The sequence below is a fragment of the Mustela putorius genome, unplaced genomic scaffold (assembly GCF_011764305.1).
Source record: "Mustela putorius furo isolate JIRA1106 unplaced genomic scaffold, ASM1176430v1.1 tig00000487_pilon_pilon_pilon, whole genome shotgun sequence".
Classification (NCBI taxonomy): domain Eukaryota; kingdom Metazoa; phylum Chordata; class Mammalia; order Carnivora; family Mustelidae; genus Mustela; species Mustela putorius.
The window spans coordinates 2,483,415-2,497,388 of NW_025421399.1; the positions used below are offsets into that span (position 1 = coordinate 2,483,415).

General features: G+C 57.4%; 1 protein-coding gene across 9 annotated transcripts in view; it reads right to left on the reverse strand.

Annotated features, from left to right (window-relative positions):
* HDAC5 (histone deacetylase 5) overlaps nt 1–13,974 on the reverse strand; it is a 36,541-nt gene that overhangs the window by 6,766 nt on the left and 15,801 nt on the right. For 6 of the 9 annotated variants that reach the window (XM_045080762.1, XM_045080764.1, XM_045080760.1 and 3 more), the window contains 10 exons: nt 5,257–5,513; nt 4,997–5,141; nt 4,799–4,913; nt 4,385–4,515; nt 4,137–4,283; nt 3,924–4,036; nt 3,478–3,609; nt 3,043–3,265; nt 823–1,034; nt 252–548 (listed from right to left, as the gene is read on the reverse strand). In XM_045080762.1, coding sequence (XP_044936697.1) covers nt 252–548; nt 823–1,034; nt 3,043–3,265; nt 3,478–3,609; nt 3,924–4,036; nt 4,137–4,283; nt 4,385–4,515; nt 4,799–4,913; nt 4,997–5,141; nt 5,257–5,513 — 1,772 coding nt within the window. Of the gene's footprint in view, nt 1–251; nt 549–822; nt 1,035–3,042; nt 3,266–3,477; nt 3,610–3,923; nt 4,037–4,136; nt 4,284–4,384; nt 4,516–4,798; nt 4,914–4,996; nt 5,142–5,256; nt 5,514–10,613; nt 10,684–13,659; nt 13,732–13,974 lie in introns of all 9 variants that reach the window. The other 3 variants (XM_013045951.2, XM_013045952.2, XM_045080761.1) reach the window with 3 other exon arrangements.

Consider the following 13,974-nt stretch of genomic DNA (forward strand, 5'->3'; position numbering starts at 1 on the left):
CAGCTCAGCAGGGGGGCAGTCACAGTGGCAGCCAGGACTGGCTGGTGGACTGGGCGGAGGAGGCTCTCCTGAGACCAGCACAAGCAGCGCCCCCTTCTACCACCCCCTGCCCCCTCCTCCTCCGTGTTTGCCCTCTACACAAAGCCACCGTCCCCCCACCCCCTCCCCCGCATCCTGGGCCACACAGAGCGGGGAGATGGGGATGTGGGGGACAGAGGGGCAGTGATCAAGGGCTGGGGTGGAGGGGTCACCTTTTTGTAACCAGCACTGGACTCATCCAAGTCGGGCCCCTCCTCAGGGCCACTCTCGCCCTCCTCATCCTTGACCTGGATGCAGTCCTCCTCCCCCTCTTCCTCCTCCTCTTCCTCCTCTTCCTCCTCCTCCTCCTCCAGGTCTTCCTGCGTGCTCTCGCTCTCCGTGGAGCCTTCCCGGGGGATGGTCAGGGCTCCCTCCCCAAGCAAGGCCTCCTGCTGCTCGGTCAGCTCCTCCTCCGTCTCCTCGGGGTGGGTGGTGGGCTGCCGTGACAGCTCCCCAGTCTTGGTGAGGATCTGGAGGAGCAGAGCGAGGGGGGACATCCGCTGGAAGGGGGCGCAGCCATGCAGCCGTGGCCCAGGATGGTCTGCCCTTCCCTGGCCTCCCCTGGCAGCTGGCCAGCCGTACGGAGCCTCTCCAGGAGGCCAGGTGATATGTTGGAGCAGATGGAGCCTGGGGGATGGCCCAGGGCATTAGCCCCCCGCTCCCCTCACTCCTTAGCTGCCAGACCAGTGCCCTACTCTGCCTGGCCCCCAGCACCGCCCTGGCCCTTGGCCGCCCCCAGCTCACCTTGCCCAGCTGCAGCTGCTGTTGCTTCTGCTTCTCCAGGAACTGCTGGTGCTGCTGCTGCATGACGAGCTGCTGCAGGGCCTGGGGGCTCTGGGGCAGCGGGGACGACTGCGTGCGGCTCAAGGGCCGGTGCCGCGGAAGCTTGCCCACTGTCCGCATGCTGGGGGCCACACGTTCACCTGTCACCAGCGGGGACTGCCCGTGGAGTGGCACTGTGCAGCGGGAGGAGGGGAGGAACCATCACTGCCAAGGTGCCAGGCACCCCCGTCCTACCCCAGCTCTCTCCCCCTCCTAGAACGCCACCACCTACATAATCAGGAAAAACCCTGGAGGGGCCTGGGGGCACCTGGCTCCCCAACCTGAGCCCCATTCTTCCTCCTCCCCACAATGGAACGGTCCTGTAAGCTCAGAGTCACTGCCTCCAGCAAGCCTTCCTGGATTCACCACTCTCTCCCTTGGATTCCCTTATGATTGCACATATAGTCTTACGCCCTCAGTGTAGGTAAATAATAACTTGTTTCCTCCAACTGCAACAAGACTGCCCTGATAGTAGACATGGATACCATTGGGTGGGGAAGCCTGGGGCCAGGATTGTATGTCTTTTAGGCAGAACCTCTTCTAATGCCACTAGCTGCTGAAGGTCTGAATGTCCAAAACTATGCTGTCCAGTTGTAGGATGCCAGCCACTTGTAACTACTGAGCACTTGAAATGCAACCCCTCTAAATTGAGATGGGGACGTCTGAGAGGCTCAGTCGGTTGAACATCTGATTTTGGTTCAGGTCAGGATCTCGGGGTCATGAGATCAAGCCCCACGTTGGGCTCTCTGCTCAGCACAGAGTGTGTGTGTCCCTCTCCCTCTCCCACATACATTCTCTCTCCCTCTCTAAAATAAATAAATAAGGAACCCTGGGGAGCTCAGTCAGTTAAGCATATGCCTTGGGCTCAGGTCATGATCCCAGGGTCCTGGGATCGATCCCCCAACAGGCTCCTCGCTCAGCAGGAGCTGAGCCATTCCCCCTGCTTGTGCACGTGCTCTCTCTGACAAATAAATAAAATCTTTAAAAATAAATAAACAGGGGCGCCTCGGTGGCTCAGTGGGTTAAAGTCTCTGCCTTAGGCTCGGGTCATGGTCCTGGGATCAAGCCCTGCATTGGGCTCTCTGTTCAGCAGGAAGCCTGCTTCCCTTCCTCTCTCTCTGCCTGCTTCTCTGCCTACTTGTGATCTCTGTCAAATAAATAAATAAAATCCTTTTTAAAAAATAAATAAATAATTTTAAAAAATAAAAATAAATAAACAAAATACAATCTAAAAATACATACATAAATAAGGGGCACCTGGTGGCTCAGTCAGTTAAGCTTCTGCCTTTGGCTCAGGTCAGGATCCTGGGGTCCCAGGATCGAGTCCCACCATCGGGTTCCCTGCTTGGTGGGGAGTCTGCTTCTCCCTGTGACCCTCCACCCATCTCATGCTTGTCCTCTCACAAATAAATAAAATCCTTTAAAAAATGACAATATTCCAGATTTACTGAGTTAAGTGTGTTATTAAAGTTAATTTTAACAGTTTCTTTTCACTTTTTTTTTTCTTAAGATTTTAATTTTAAGTAACTGCTACACCCAACATGGGGCTCGAACTCACAACCGTGACTGAGATCAAGAGTCATGTGCTTTCCCAGCAGAGCCAGCCAGGTTCCCCATTTTACATATTACTACATGGCTCTAGAAAACTTGAAGTTGGGGTGCCTGGGTGGCTCAGTGGGTTAAGCCTCTGCCTTCAGCTCAGGTCATGATCTCAGGGTCCTGGGATCAAGCCCCACATTGGGCTCTCCGCTTGGCGGGGAGCCTGCTTCCTTCCTCTCTCTCTGCCTGCCTCTCTGCCTACTTGTGATCTCTGTCAAATAAATAAAGTCTTAAAAAAAAAAAAGAAAACTTGAAGTTTCAAGCGTGGCTCATGCTGTAGGTCTACTGGATAGCGCAGCTCGAGGACGTGAGCACGTGGCGGCTGTGGATGACCTCGAGAACAGTGCCTGGTGGGCTGTATGTACTCAGTCATGTCTGGAGGACACAGGAGAAGTCACCGATGCCCTGGAGGGCAGCTGGGACAGAGCTGGAGAGCGACCCTAGCTACTCCCTTAGGGCGGCCCTGCGGGGCCTCTGCAGCAGCCTGACACCCAGGTGCCCCCCCATCCCCCCCGCATAGCCACCCACCCCCCACCCACTCACCAGCGATGAGGGTGCTCTGCTGCCGAGCCTGCTCCAGCAGCAGCACGTGCTGCAGTAGGGAGGCGTGACCGTGGGGGCTGCTGTCGCTCTCCAGCGCCACGCCCAGCAGGCAGCCAGGGATGGAGGATGTGCTCATGAACTTGCCCGTCAGTGCGCCACCCTGCCGCAGGGACTGGAGGGCCTGCCTCTCGGCCTCCTGCTGCGTTGACAGCTTCGGGGAGGCCTGTGGTGGGGAAGGGAGGTGGAGATGAGGGTGGGGCTTATATGGCCCCGAGTCCTGCCAACCAGGATCAGCATCCCTCACCCACCCTCTGCCCACCAGAAGGCCATCTGCTCTCACTCGGGGCCTTGTGTGGACCAAAGCCCCAGCTGGAAGCATCCAGGACAGCAGACCTCAACACCAGAGGGAGGAGGAGGCACACGCCCCATACTTACGGTGAGGTGTGAGTTGGTGACAGTGACTGTGGCCTGCAGCCCTAGGGAGATGTTGGGCAGAGAGGGAGACGTGTAGAGGCTGAACTGGTTGGGGGAGCTGTCCAGAGGGAGGGCCCGGTGCTGGGGGAGCATCTAGGGAGCAGTTGGGAGAGACAGGCATGAGAGCCAGCAAAGGAGGGCTTTCTGGGGCCAAGGGCTCTGAATGGTGCCTCGCTCTCCCTGCTCCCCACACCAAGTCCCACCTGGGGGTACTGAGAGATCACAGTCCTCCAGAGGCCCATGGGACAAGCCCACCTAAAAGCAACAGGTCCCTCTAGCCTGTCCACATGGGCAGGGAGGTCCCTGCTGGATACTCTCAGCGAGACAGACAGGAAGGAGCTGCCTTTCTTCTTCCAAGGGAAATGGAGCAGGTTGGCCCACCCGCCCAGCCCTCAGCAGGCCTGTACCTCGGTGGGGATGTTGGGGACTGAGCCAGTAAAGCCATTCTCAGCAATGGTGCTGTGAGAGCTGTTGGGAGAGCTGGGGCCGGAGCCTGGCGCACTGTTACACACGGACGACACTACGGGAGAACTGGCTGTCACTGGGACATGCTCAGAGTCACCTTCCCCGCCGCCCCCACTCCCAGGACCTCAGAACAGGAATGAGACAGAAGTCCTTACCCCCAGGCCCAGTGCCAGTGATCTCAACAGCTCTCTTCTTAAAGGTGCTAATGACTGTTCCGTCCTTGCGTCGCAAGAGGGGACTACTTCTCCGCTCAGCCACCTTCTGCTTTAGCCTCGAACGCACTTTCAAGTTGGGTTCAGAGGCTGGGGAGAAGGGAGCCAGGGCTCAGATGCACCCACACGAATAGGTACACACCCACCTCCAAGGAGCCATATTCTAGAAAGCCAGGCTGGCCACCACACACCTGTTTTGCGGAGGGGGAAGTCATCGCGGCTGTCATAGGGCCCAAGCAAAGGCAGTTTGTAGGAGGGAGGCGTCCCAGGGGGACCACTCTGGGGAGGGGAACTCTGGTCCAAAGAAGCATGGTGGGCTCCCCTGGGGGATGTGGGGTGGGATAGAAACAGACCTAGGTTACTACCCAGCCAATGGGGCCTCCCACCCAGCAAGCACCGTTAGGAAATGCCCAGCACATCAAGGGATAAGAAATGGATCCTGGGGAGGGAAGAAAGGAAAAAAGCCAGGGGTGGGAGTTTCATCCCCTAAGAAAGACTGCAGGGCCCGACTGTGGGTTCCGGCCAGGAGACCCCCTGCCATCCTGCAGCCAGGCAAGCTCCTGAGCAGAGCAGCTCTGTGTCCCACGCCTGCCAAGGGCCATTACCAGCATTTAGGATGCTGTGGGAGGGAATGGTTGAGGCCGCCTGGCGTGGGCTCCTTTGACTTCGACAGGAGGAATTCCTGGAGCCTCAGCTTCACCTCAGTGCTGGCGATGGCACCTGCAGGACAGGGCACGGCTGACCCGGGTGCTCGGCGCCCAGACCCCTGGGCTGGGGGACGGTGCGGGAGGCCCAGGCCTTACTCTCTTTGCTCTTCTCCTTGTTCCGCAGGATGAGCAGCTGCTGCTCCAGCCGCTGCTTCTCCAGCTCTTCCTGCCGCTGTTGCTCCCGCTGCCGCTGCTGCTCCAGCTCCTGTTGCCTCTTGGCCGCCAGCATCTCCTGCTGCTGCTGCAGGGGTGCGGTGGGGGGGGAGGGGAGAGGGACGACGGGACGGACCCAGGGTGAGCCAGGTCCGGGCAGGGGTCGGAGGTCTGGGCAGCCCCCCCGCGCCCCCCTCGCTCACCTTGAGGTGCTTCTGCAGCTGGACCTCATGCTGCCGTGTCAGGTGGTCATGCTGTTTCTGGAACTCGGCGAACAGGAGCTGCTTCTGCAGCTGCTGCTGCTGCTTGAGCGCCAGAAGCTCCTGCTGCAGCTGCTGCTCCCTCAGTGCGGGGTCAACAGGGCCTGCCAGAGCCCCCCGCAGCTCCGCGGGGCTGGGGCTGCCTCCCCCACCCCCCATGGAGCTGGGCATGGCTCCTGGCAGCACCGGCTTCACCTCCACTGTGGGGACAAGAGATGGGCGTCAGGGAGCCCAATGGCAACACCGTGACACCTAGGCAGCCATGTTGGGGCCCCAGAAAGCCACCAGCCAGGACTGCCAGATCCAGGAGGGTAAGTTCTGGGAGGGGGACAGGAAAACCCCTCTGCTCTGCAGAACCACGTTCTGTCTTAGCTGAAGTCAAAGACATGAACTTCAATAAGAAAACATGCACAAGGGGCACCTGGGTGGCTCAGTGGGTTAAGCCTCTGCCGTCAGCTCAGCTCATGATCTCAAGGTCCTGGGATCGAGCCCTACATCGGGCTCTCTGCTCAGCAGGGAGCCTGCTTCCCCCCCCCCTCTCTGCCTGCCTCTCTGCCTACTTGTGATCTCTGTCTGTCAAATAAATAAATAATATCTTATAAAAAAAGAAAAGAAAAGAAAACATGACAAGCCGGGACACCAGGGTGGCTCCATCGGTTAAGCCTCCACCTCTTGGTTTTGGCTCAAATCAGGATCTCAGGATCCTGAAATTGAGCCCCACAATGGGCTCTGCACTTGGGGGGGGGGGGATTCTGCTTCTCCCTCTCTCCCTCTCCCACTTTAAGCTCACTCTCTCTCTAAAATAAACCATTCAATCTTTGAAACAAAAAGAAAAGAAAAAAAAATATGCTTAAGCATGAAGCACAGTCTCTGGGAGACTGAGTCCTCAACCTGTGATACTGTCATTGACGGTTAACGCCAGTGGGCATTTTATAGGAACTCCTTTACGGAAGAGGAAACTGAGCTTTAGGAAAGTTGAAGTACATGACCAAAGACACACGGCCAGGTGACCGACGAACTGAATGTGAATCCAAACCCTACGCTTGCACCCACTGTCCTTCCCAGGCCTCCTCCCCACCTTTCAACATCACACATTCCCTGCCAAGAAGCCTATATTGGAAGAGAAACTGAAGCCGAGGATGGTTCTAGAACTCAGGGGGCTGGGAGCCAGGGCTCTTAGTAAACCCAGGAGAGACCTGTGGGGACCCTCTGGACACCCCTACTCTTGCCTCCCCCCTTCTCTCTGTCCCACACCCAGATGGGGCAGATGGGGCCCAAAGGAGAGGCTATGAGACTGGGGGTGGGGGGTTGGAGCAGGAGGCCTCAGGGAAAGGGGGTGCAGGGCTGCACGAAACCGGGGACAGGAGGGGGCTGGGAGTCAGACTCTGCTTCCTTTGCTGGATTATCTCCTTTCAACAGTTTTATTGTAATTACCCTGAAAATGCCGCTATATATAGAGTGAGCCAAACAGCAGCTGTGCCTGGGGGGAGGGGGGATGAGAGAATGGGCGGGCGGTGCAGGGAGGAGGTAGGAGGAGGAGACAGGAAAGGAAAGGGAATCAGACAGGAAGAAGGGTAACAGCATGGGGTGGGGTGGGGTGGGGGGACGGAGGCTGGAGCTCAGGCAGAGATCTCAGAACTCCAGTCTCAGGGAGAACCAGCAGGGAAGGGAAAGGGGTAGAGGGGCCAGCTAGGTCCCAAGACCTTAGGTCCAGGCCCCCATGTGGACAATGGATCCCTGGGCAAATGTTCCAAGGGGCTCATGGAAGCATGGGTCTCGACTTCATCCTCGCGCACTGTCCTCTGGTCACTCAATGTCACTCCCCACCCCTGCCCTGCGGTTGCCAGGGCAACTGGGCAAACACCACACCAGCAGGGAGCCCTAAGCCCAGCCCGAACTCCACAGAGCCTCTGGCAGGAAGGGGAAGACAGGCTACCCACTGCCTGGAAAGGAGGAAGTTGAGAAAGGCAGGGCCAACCCACCTTGTTTCTCTTCCATTTCTTTCTCCAAAGAAAGCCCTCACTTTTCTCACTCCAGCCCAGGGAGGCCACAGGGAGCTGGGAAGACCTTCCTGTGGCAAGGCAGCCCACTCCAGCCTGGGCCTGGAGAAGGAAGGACCCCAACATGCTGGCGGCTACCAGTGTGCCTCCTGCCCTCGTGAGCAGACCTCTCTGCCCAGGCTCCCATCCCTTATCTTCACTGGGAGTGGACAGGGAGTTGGAAGGGGACAGAGGGCTGAGCTAAGAGAGGCTTCCATACCCTGCACAGTCTGTGGGTTTGGATCTCTCCAGTGACACTGAATGAGTTATCACCCAGGCAGGGACCAGGCCTGCTGAAAGTTCGGGCCCTGCTACGACCCTCATGCCTGAACACGGCCTCTGGGACAGGCTAGGGGAAGGTAAAGCCTGAGCAGAATAGCTTGGTCCCCGCCCGCCTGTTCTCCGCCCAGCACTGCTAGGCACGTTCCTCTGTGGTTTGCCCGCCAGCCACACTGACGACTCTGTGGCCACGAGGCCTGAGCCACATCTGCAGGAGTGGCCAGATGTGGCCAGGAGGGCAGGGCTACATACAAAGACACACACTCACTCACTCCCTTTCCCTCCCAGCCCCCGTCCTCCCCCAGCACCAGGAGGAAGGGCCCTTGGAAAGGCCCTGCAACGGGGCTTTCCTGGAGGTGGCCGACCCCATCCAGTGTGCAAAGCAGGGTGAAAGCAAGGACCCAGCAGACAGCCTCTGGTCTCCCCAGCCCTGGAAATGCTCAGTAAAGCCCCAAGCTGGCTGGAGAGTTATCTATTCCTCGGCATGGCTTGGCCCGTGGCACTCGGACCGCTCAGCCAAGAGAAGGACAGGCTTCAACCTGCTGCTCCCAGCAGGCCTGGGGCTGTAGGAGCTGGACGCTTGCCAGCCTGCTGCCTGCCTAGGGAAGGGCAGGGGTCCAAGCGCTCCTGGCTCCCAGCAGATAACCCGGCTCGGGATGCAACTGCCGCCAACAGGGCTGGCTTCCCTTGCAGGAGCCCCACGGAGAGGGCACGGGCTCAGGCTCGGGGACCCTCCCCCCGGGGTGGCAGGGAGAGTAGGCCCCAGCTGTAGTGGGAGCCACAGCCCCATGGCTCTGCAGATAGCAGGACAGGCCGTGGGCTCTACCACACCAGCCTCGTTCCCATGCAAGTAGGAAGCACAGCCGATGAGGGAATATGAGTCCACAGGTGCTGTGGTGGCCCGGACAGAACACAGCAGCCCAAGGCCTACCCGCTCAGCCCAGCTCTAACGGATGACGGCTGAGCGGCTGGAGTCCAGGAAAAGGTGCGGGGGAAGCACAGAGCCTCTTGAATGAAGGCTGCTGGATACAAAACCTGCAGCCTGGCTGGCCTTGCACGCCCTAGAGGATCTGTGCCCTCTGCCAGCGGGGCGTGAGCCGAGCATATGGCCATGGTTACCATTAGAACCAAGCACCTGGAAGGTGAAATGGGTGTGTGAAGACAGGAGGAGGCTCTCGACCGCCTCCTGGTGGACCAAGACAGTGGGAGGACTTCCGACGACAGAAGGAAGCAGGCTGAGGGGCACTGCTCCCTAAGAGGAAAGGCCAGGAATTCCAGCTAGCAAAGAGATCCCTGAAAGGCCAGGAGAGGGGTCAGTAAGAGGGTAAGGCCCCGGGGCCCCCATGCCTCCCTCAGACAGAGAGCTGTAGAGAATACAGAGGAAGTCAGATGGCCAACACAGTCACCTCCTAGAGAGGGAAAATGCAACAAGGGTCCAGGTCTACCCTCCTCCAGACTCTGCTCCTGCGGGACTCTGACCCTTCCTCTTGGGAGCAGCGGCCTTAGGAGAACGTTATCATCTTATCCTTCGGCCTTCTGCAAGACTGACTCACGCTGCCTCCACGGAGAAGCCCCAGCCAAGGTAGATGAGTGGGCAGGGCGGTGTATTTCTGGAGTGGCCTCACGCAAACCAGGCTCTGCCCGAGAGGGGCTGCCCTGCCCAGTCTTGTGGGCCCACCTGGGCGGTGCCAAAACCTTAGTGAGGATGCTTGCCCCACCCCCACTTCTCCGGGAGCCCCACCAGCCAAAGGCGGGCTCCCACTGCAGAGTCTTTAGGCAGCATGCCCAGGGATAGATAGGCTGGCTCCTAGGTAGAGACAAGGCAGGTGCTGGCGGGACAACCTCTGGGACGCGCACCAGCACAGCCTTAGACTAAAAAGAGTGTCCAGACAAAGGGACGCAGCCCCCAAGCAGGCAGGAGCTCTGGGATGTAAGCAGCAGGTTTTAGCAACAGCTTTAGGAATAAATAAATAAATAACAAATCTGGCTGCTGGAGGGCAAAGCCAAGCCTTCCCCCTGCTCGGAACATACCTATAAGCCATGCCCCAGCTCTGAGCCCTCAAGTGGAGAAATCACCAGTTCCAGAATCCCTGTGACCCAAACCCTGGCAACAGGGAAACCGGTGCCTTCTGACCCACCCCTGGAGAAGCCAGAGATGAAAGGGCAAGCCCAGTGTGTAGACCTGCCCCACAGGCCAAAACAGCTTACCGCTTAGCTCTTTAAAGACCCTGCTCCCTGGAGCCCACCACAAAGGGCTAGGGCAGAAGGAAGGGACCCAGGGTACGCGGAGTAAGAGCCAGGGGTGCACTGAGCTATTTGGAAAGTCTACACAGGACAAAAAAAAAAAAAAAAAAAAAACGAGGCCTCTGCAGGTAAGACCTGGGTCAAAGGAACTACCCTGCTGAAAAGGGGAGAGGATGAAAAAGGCCTTTGCAATCACCTGCCTCGGGCCCCTCTGTGCACAGATGAAGAAACCAAACCTCTTGGGCCACTGTGCAGAAGATCCCGGCTATGCAGTGGGGACTCACACCCTCTGAACACTTATCTAAGAGCCTGACTCCACCACAGGGCAACTCAGGCCCTCTGCACCAGCCCGCCTATGGAACCAGGCCCTCTGGAGAGCAGCACGCTGCCAGCCCACCCGGAAGGCAGCGCCTTCCCCTGGCACCTGAGCCTCGAGGAGCTCCCTCCACAGGCTGGGCGGTCCCCAGCTTCCTTCAATGTCCAACGCCCTCGTTCTGTCCCTCTGGAGAATGGGAAAAGGAACTCGTCCCTTCCTTGGCCTTGAGGGATCTTGGAAGGAGGCAGGGAACAGCATCTCTCACTCCTCCCCGTGACGCTGATGACCCCTCCCCACCAAGGACGGTTTCCCATGATCTATTTCTGGGCTCTTACGTGACTAGGGAGCCCAATTTAGGCTCAACAGGTTCTACCACAATTCAGACAGTATTTCCCCATGCGCAAGCTGGGGAGGACTCTCACCTAGCAATTTTCGCAGTTCCTCACGTAACGCAAGCTCACACACACCACGTGATAGTTAAGAGCCACGGCCCTGGAGTAAGAAAACGCCCAGGTACAGGTCAGGCTGCGCCACTTCCTAGCGCAAGGCCCTGAGCCCCTCTCTGTGCTCCAGGCAGGCATCTGTGAAACAGGAGTAAGACCAGCACCTTCCTCCCAGAGCTCTTAGGCTCAGGAAAGGACTCCCAGGGGAGCCTAGCCCCAGGCCCAGGAAGATCTCAGGGGTAGCTGGTCAGGGCAATTACTAATGGTTCCTGCTATCTGTGTGTGTCCCAGACCCCTCTGGCAGTCTGGACCACTTCTCAGAATGTTTCTCAAGTTTAGGAAAGAAAATATGTAGAACTCAGGGCACCTGGGGGGCTCAGTTGGTTGGGCATCTGCCTTCAGCTAGGGTCATGAACTCCGGCTCCTGGGATCAAGCCCCCACATCAGGCTCCCTGCTCAGCGGTAAGTTTGCTTGACCCTTTCCCGCTCCCTCTGCCCCTCCTCCCACTTGTATGCCCCCCCAAAATAAATAAAATCTTAAAAAAAAAAAAATACTTAGAACTACTCCAAGCCAGAGGGAGGCCTTAGCTCTCTGGTTTCAGACCACTCCAAGGTCGCTCTGTGGTCCTGATCAAAGCCCGGCCTGCGCGCCCCACACAACACACCCTGGGGTGGCCAGCAGCTAGATCCCTGCGCTCTAGCAGGGATCTCTGGGAACAGCCTCCTGCTGACCACAGCATATCCAGGCTGTCTGTCCTGCCTCGCTACATCCCAGAAGGGCTGCCCCGTCCTCTGTAGCACAGCCCACAGGCCTCGGCCTCCCTCGGGTTCCTCATAAGCATTACTTAGCACAGATGCGCACAAGTGTGGCTCCCTGCTCTCAGGGCCCCAACCCCAAGCAGTCAGAAAGTCTTCTCTGGTCTCCTGCCTCCCTGTGCCAGCTCGCTCTCCAGTACCATCCCACATCTTCCTGGGCCCCTCTTCCTGAAAGGCAGAAGCAAAGTGCAATCGACTTCAGAGGCTCTTAGAACGTCTGAGCGGGAAGGGCCTGCTGATGAGCAACTCAGCTTCCCAAACCAACAGAGGCCAGGGGGCCACAATGAAAGGGTTTGTCCCTGGGGCGCCTGGGTGGCTCAGTGGGTTAAAGCCTCTGCCCTTGGTTCAGGTCATGATCCCAGGGTCCTGGGATGGAGCCCCACATCGGGCTCTCTGCTCAGCAGGGAGCCTGCTTCCGATTCTCTCTCTGCCTGCCTCTCTGCCTACTTGTGAACTCTCTCAGTCATATAAGTAAATAAAATCTTAAAAAAAAAAAAAAAAGAAAGAAAGAAAGAAAGAAAGAAAGAGGTTTGTCCACATCATCTGGAAAGGAGGCAGAGTAAGATTTAGGGCTTCCACAGGGTCTTCTCTCTAATAGCTTCCCAATAAAAAACAACAACAACAAAAACAAACAAACAAACAGAAAAACCACCAGGAGAAACCATGATGGCTGCTCCGGCATTTAATGAGAGATGAAGAGAGGAGCCAAACTCTGCATTAAGGATGCAGGGATCTAGAGAGAGCATCCATTAGGCCCCCAGCACACCAGGGCCCAGGAGCGCAGGGGAGAAGGGGACTGGGTGGTTTGAACCCCCAGAAACCTTGAGGCAGACGATGTGTCTGAAGGACCTCAAGCCAGCAGGTATGTGGACGCCTGCTGGAAGGCGCGAAGTGTCTCGCTGAGGAAGAGAGAGTCACTCACTGACCTCGGCTGCTATCTGGAGGAGAAATGGACTCATTTCTCCCAGCCCAGACATTTCCAGGGAACATTGGGGTGCCCAGTTAGAGGCAGCTAAAAGGCACGCTACCCATTCAAAGGCTGCAGCTGTTGGTGGGACTGTCCACTCCACACTTGGGGTGGACAGCAGGGGCCCCAGGCCAGGGGATCTGCTTCCATTCCCCAAGTGCAACTCAGCCTCCAGCAGGGCACCCTGTCCACCTGGTCACCTGGCCACTTGCCATAATCCACACCCCCAGCTGGGGTTGAGACATGGGCTGCCCAGCGTCTCAAGACATTCTCCCTCTGCAGGCCGCCAGGCTGCTGGGGGCTGGGTGTGCCTCTCAATGGGGCGATAGCCTTCTTCCCTCTGCTCCAAGGAGTCCCAGAGCCTGTCCAGGCCTTCCAGGGCTGCTGGTGACATGCACTGGCAGGCTGCGAGGCCCCATGACCGTGTCCACTCGACTTCTGTCCACACAGCCCTTACCCCCAGCACGGTCTAAGTCCATTCGCATCAGAGTCACTGGACATATGTCCAAAATGCTGGCTCCTGGGCTGCCCTACAGAATCCGAACCCTTCAGGGGATGGGGGGGCCAGGCTTGGAGGTCTGCACTTTAATATATAAATTCAGTATATGTAAAATCAGTAATTCTGATGCAACTGAAAGTTTGAGAACTTTCTTTCTCATGGTGTCCCCGGGCGGGCGGGCTGCACGCACTTCTGCTGCTAACCTGACAGCTGTTACAGCTGTGTGTGTGGACACAGTTAATCTGATTTCCTGTCTGGCAGCTGTACAGCAAGGAAGGGACAGCTGAGGGTCTCAAACACAAGAAGAGTGGATGGGGGCAGGGGAGCTGGTCTGATCAGGATGGAGTGTTCAACTTCACGTCCAAGGTCCCTTCTCCCTTGAAATACCTGCAGGAGGGACAGCGTTGACCAAGGAGTCCCCAATGTTCACAGAAAACAAAGTCTCCTCTCTGAGAGCTCAGGAGCACCCCCCCCCCACACACACACACAGAGCCACACTGGTTTCTATTCCTGAGATGCTTACATTCAGGAGGCACTAAGACAGGTCGTGTAGACTGTATACTACACAAGGACACCCAACCCAAGGGGCCAGTCAGGACTGAAATTGAGCCCACGCCTCAAGGGCAAAGCCACCTGCTCCGGCATGAAGATGTACACCCTCCCCAGAAGAAGGGCCACCTCTCAAAAGCGTACACAAAGGAACAATTGTGTGGACCTGAATCCGAATCCCAGCTGTCACTTACCCTCTGACCTTGGGCAAGTTCCTTAACCTCTCTGATCCTTCTCAGTTGTACAACATGGCTAATAAAACCTTCCTAAAAGAGACAAGGTAAGGAAAGCCTGATATGCTCGTGGCTTAGGACTTAATTAGTTCCCTTCCCACCTGAGCCTCGCCCTTCCTACTTTCCCCACACCCCTCCACCTACACGCCCACACACCCCGCCAAGCTTGGAATGGCCCCAAGAACATGAGCAAGAGTATCCAAGGGAAAACCCAATACCGAACCCAAACGCCATGGCACTTCCCAGCATTCACAGCCTCCTTTCCTGGCACAAGCA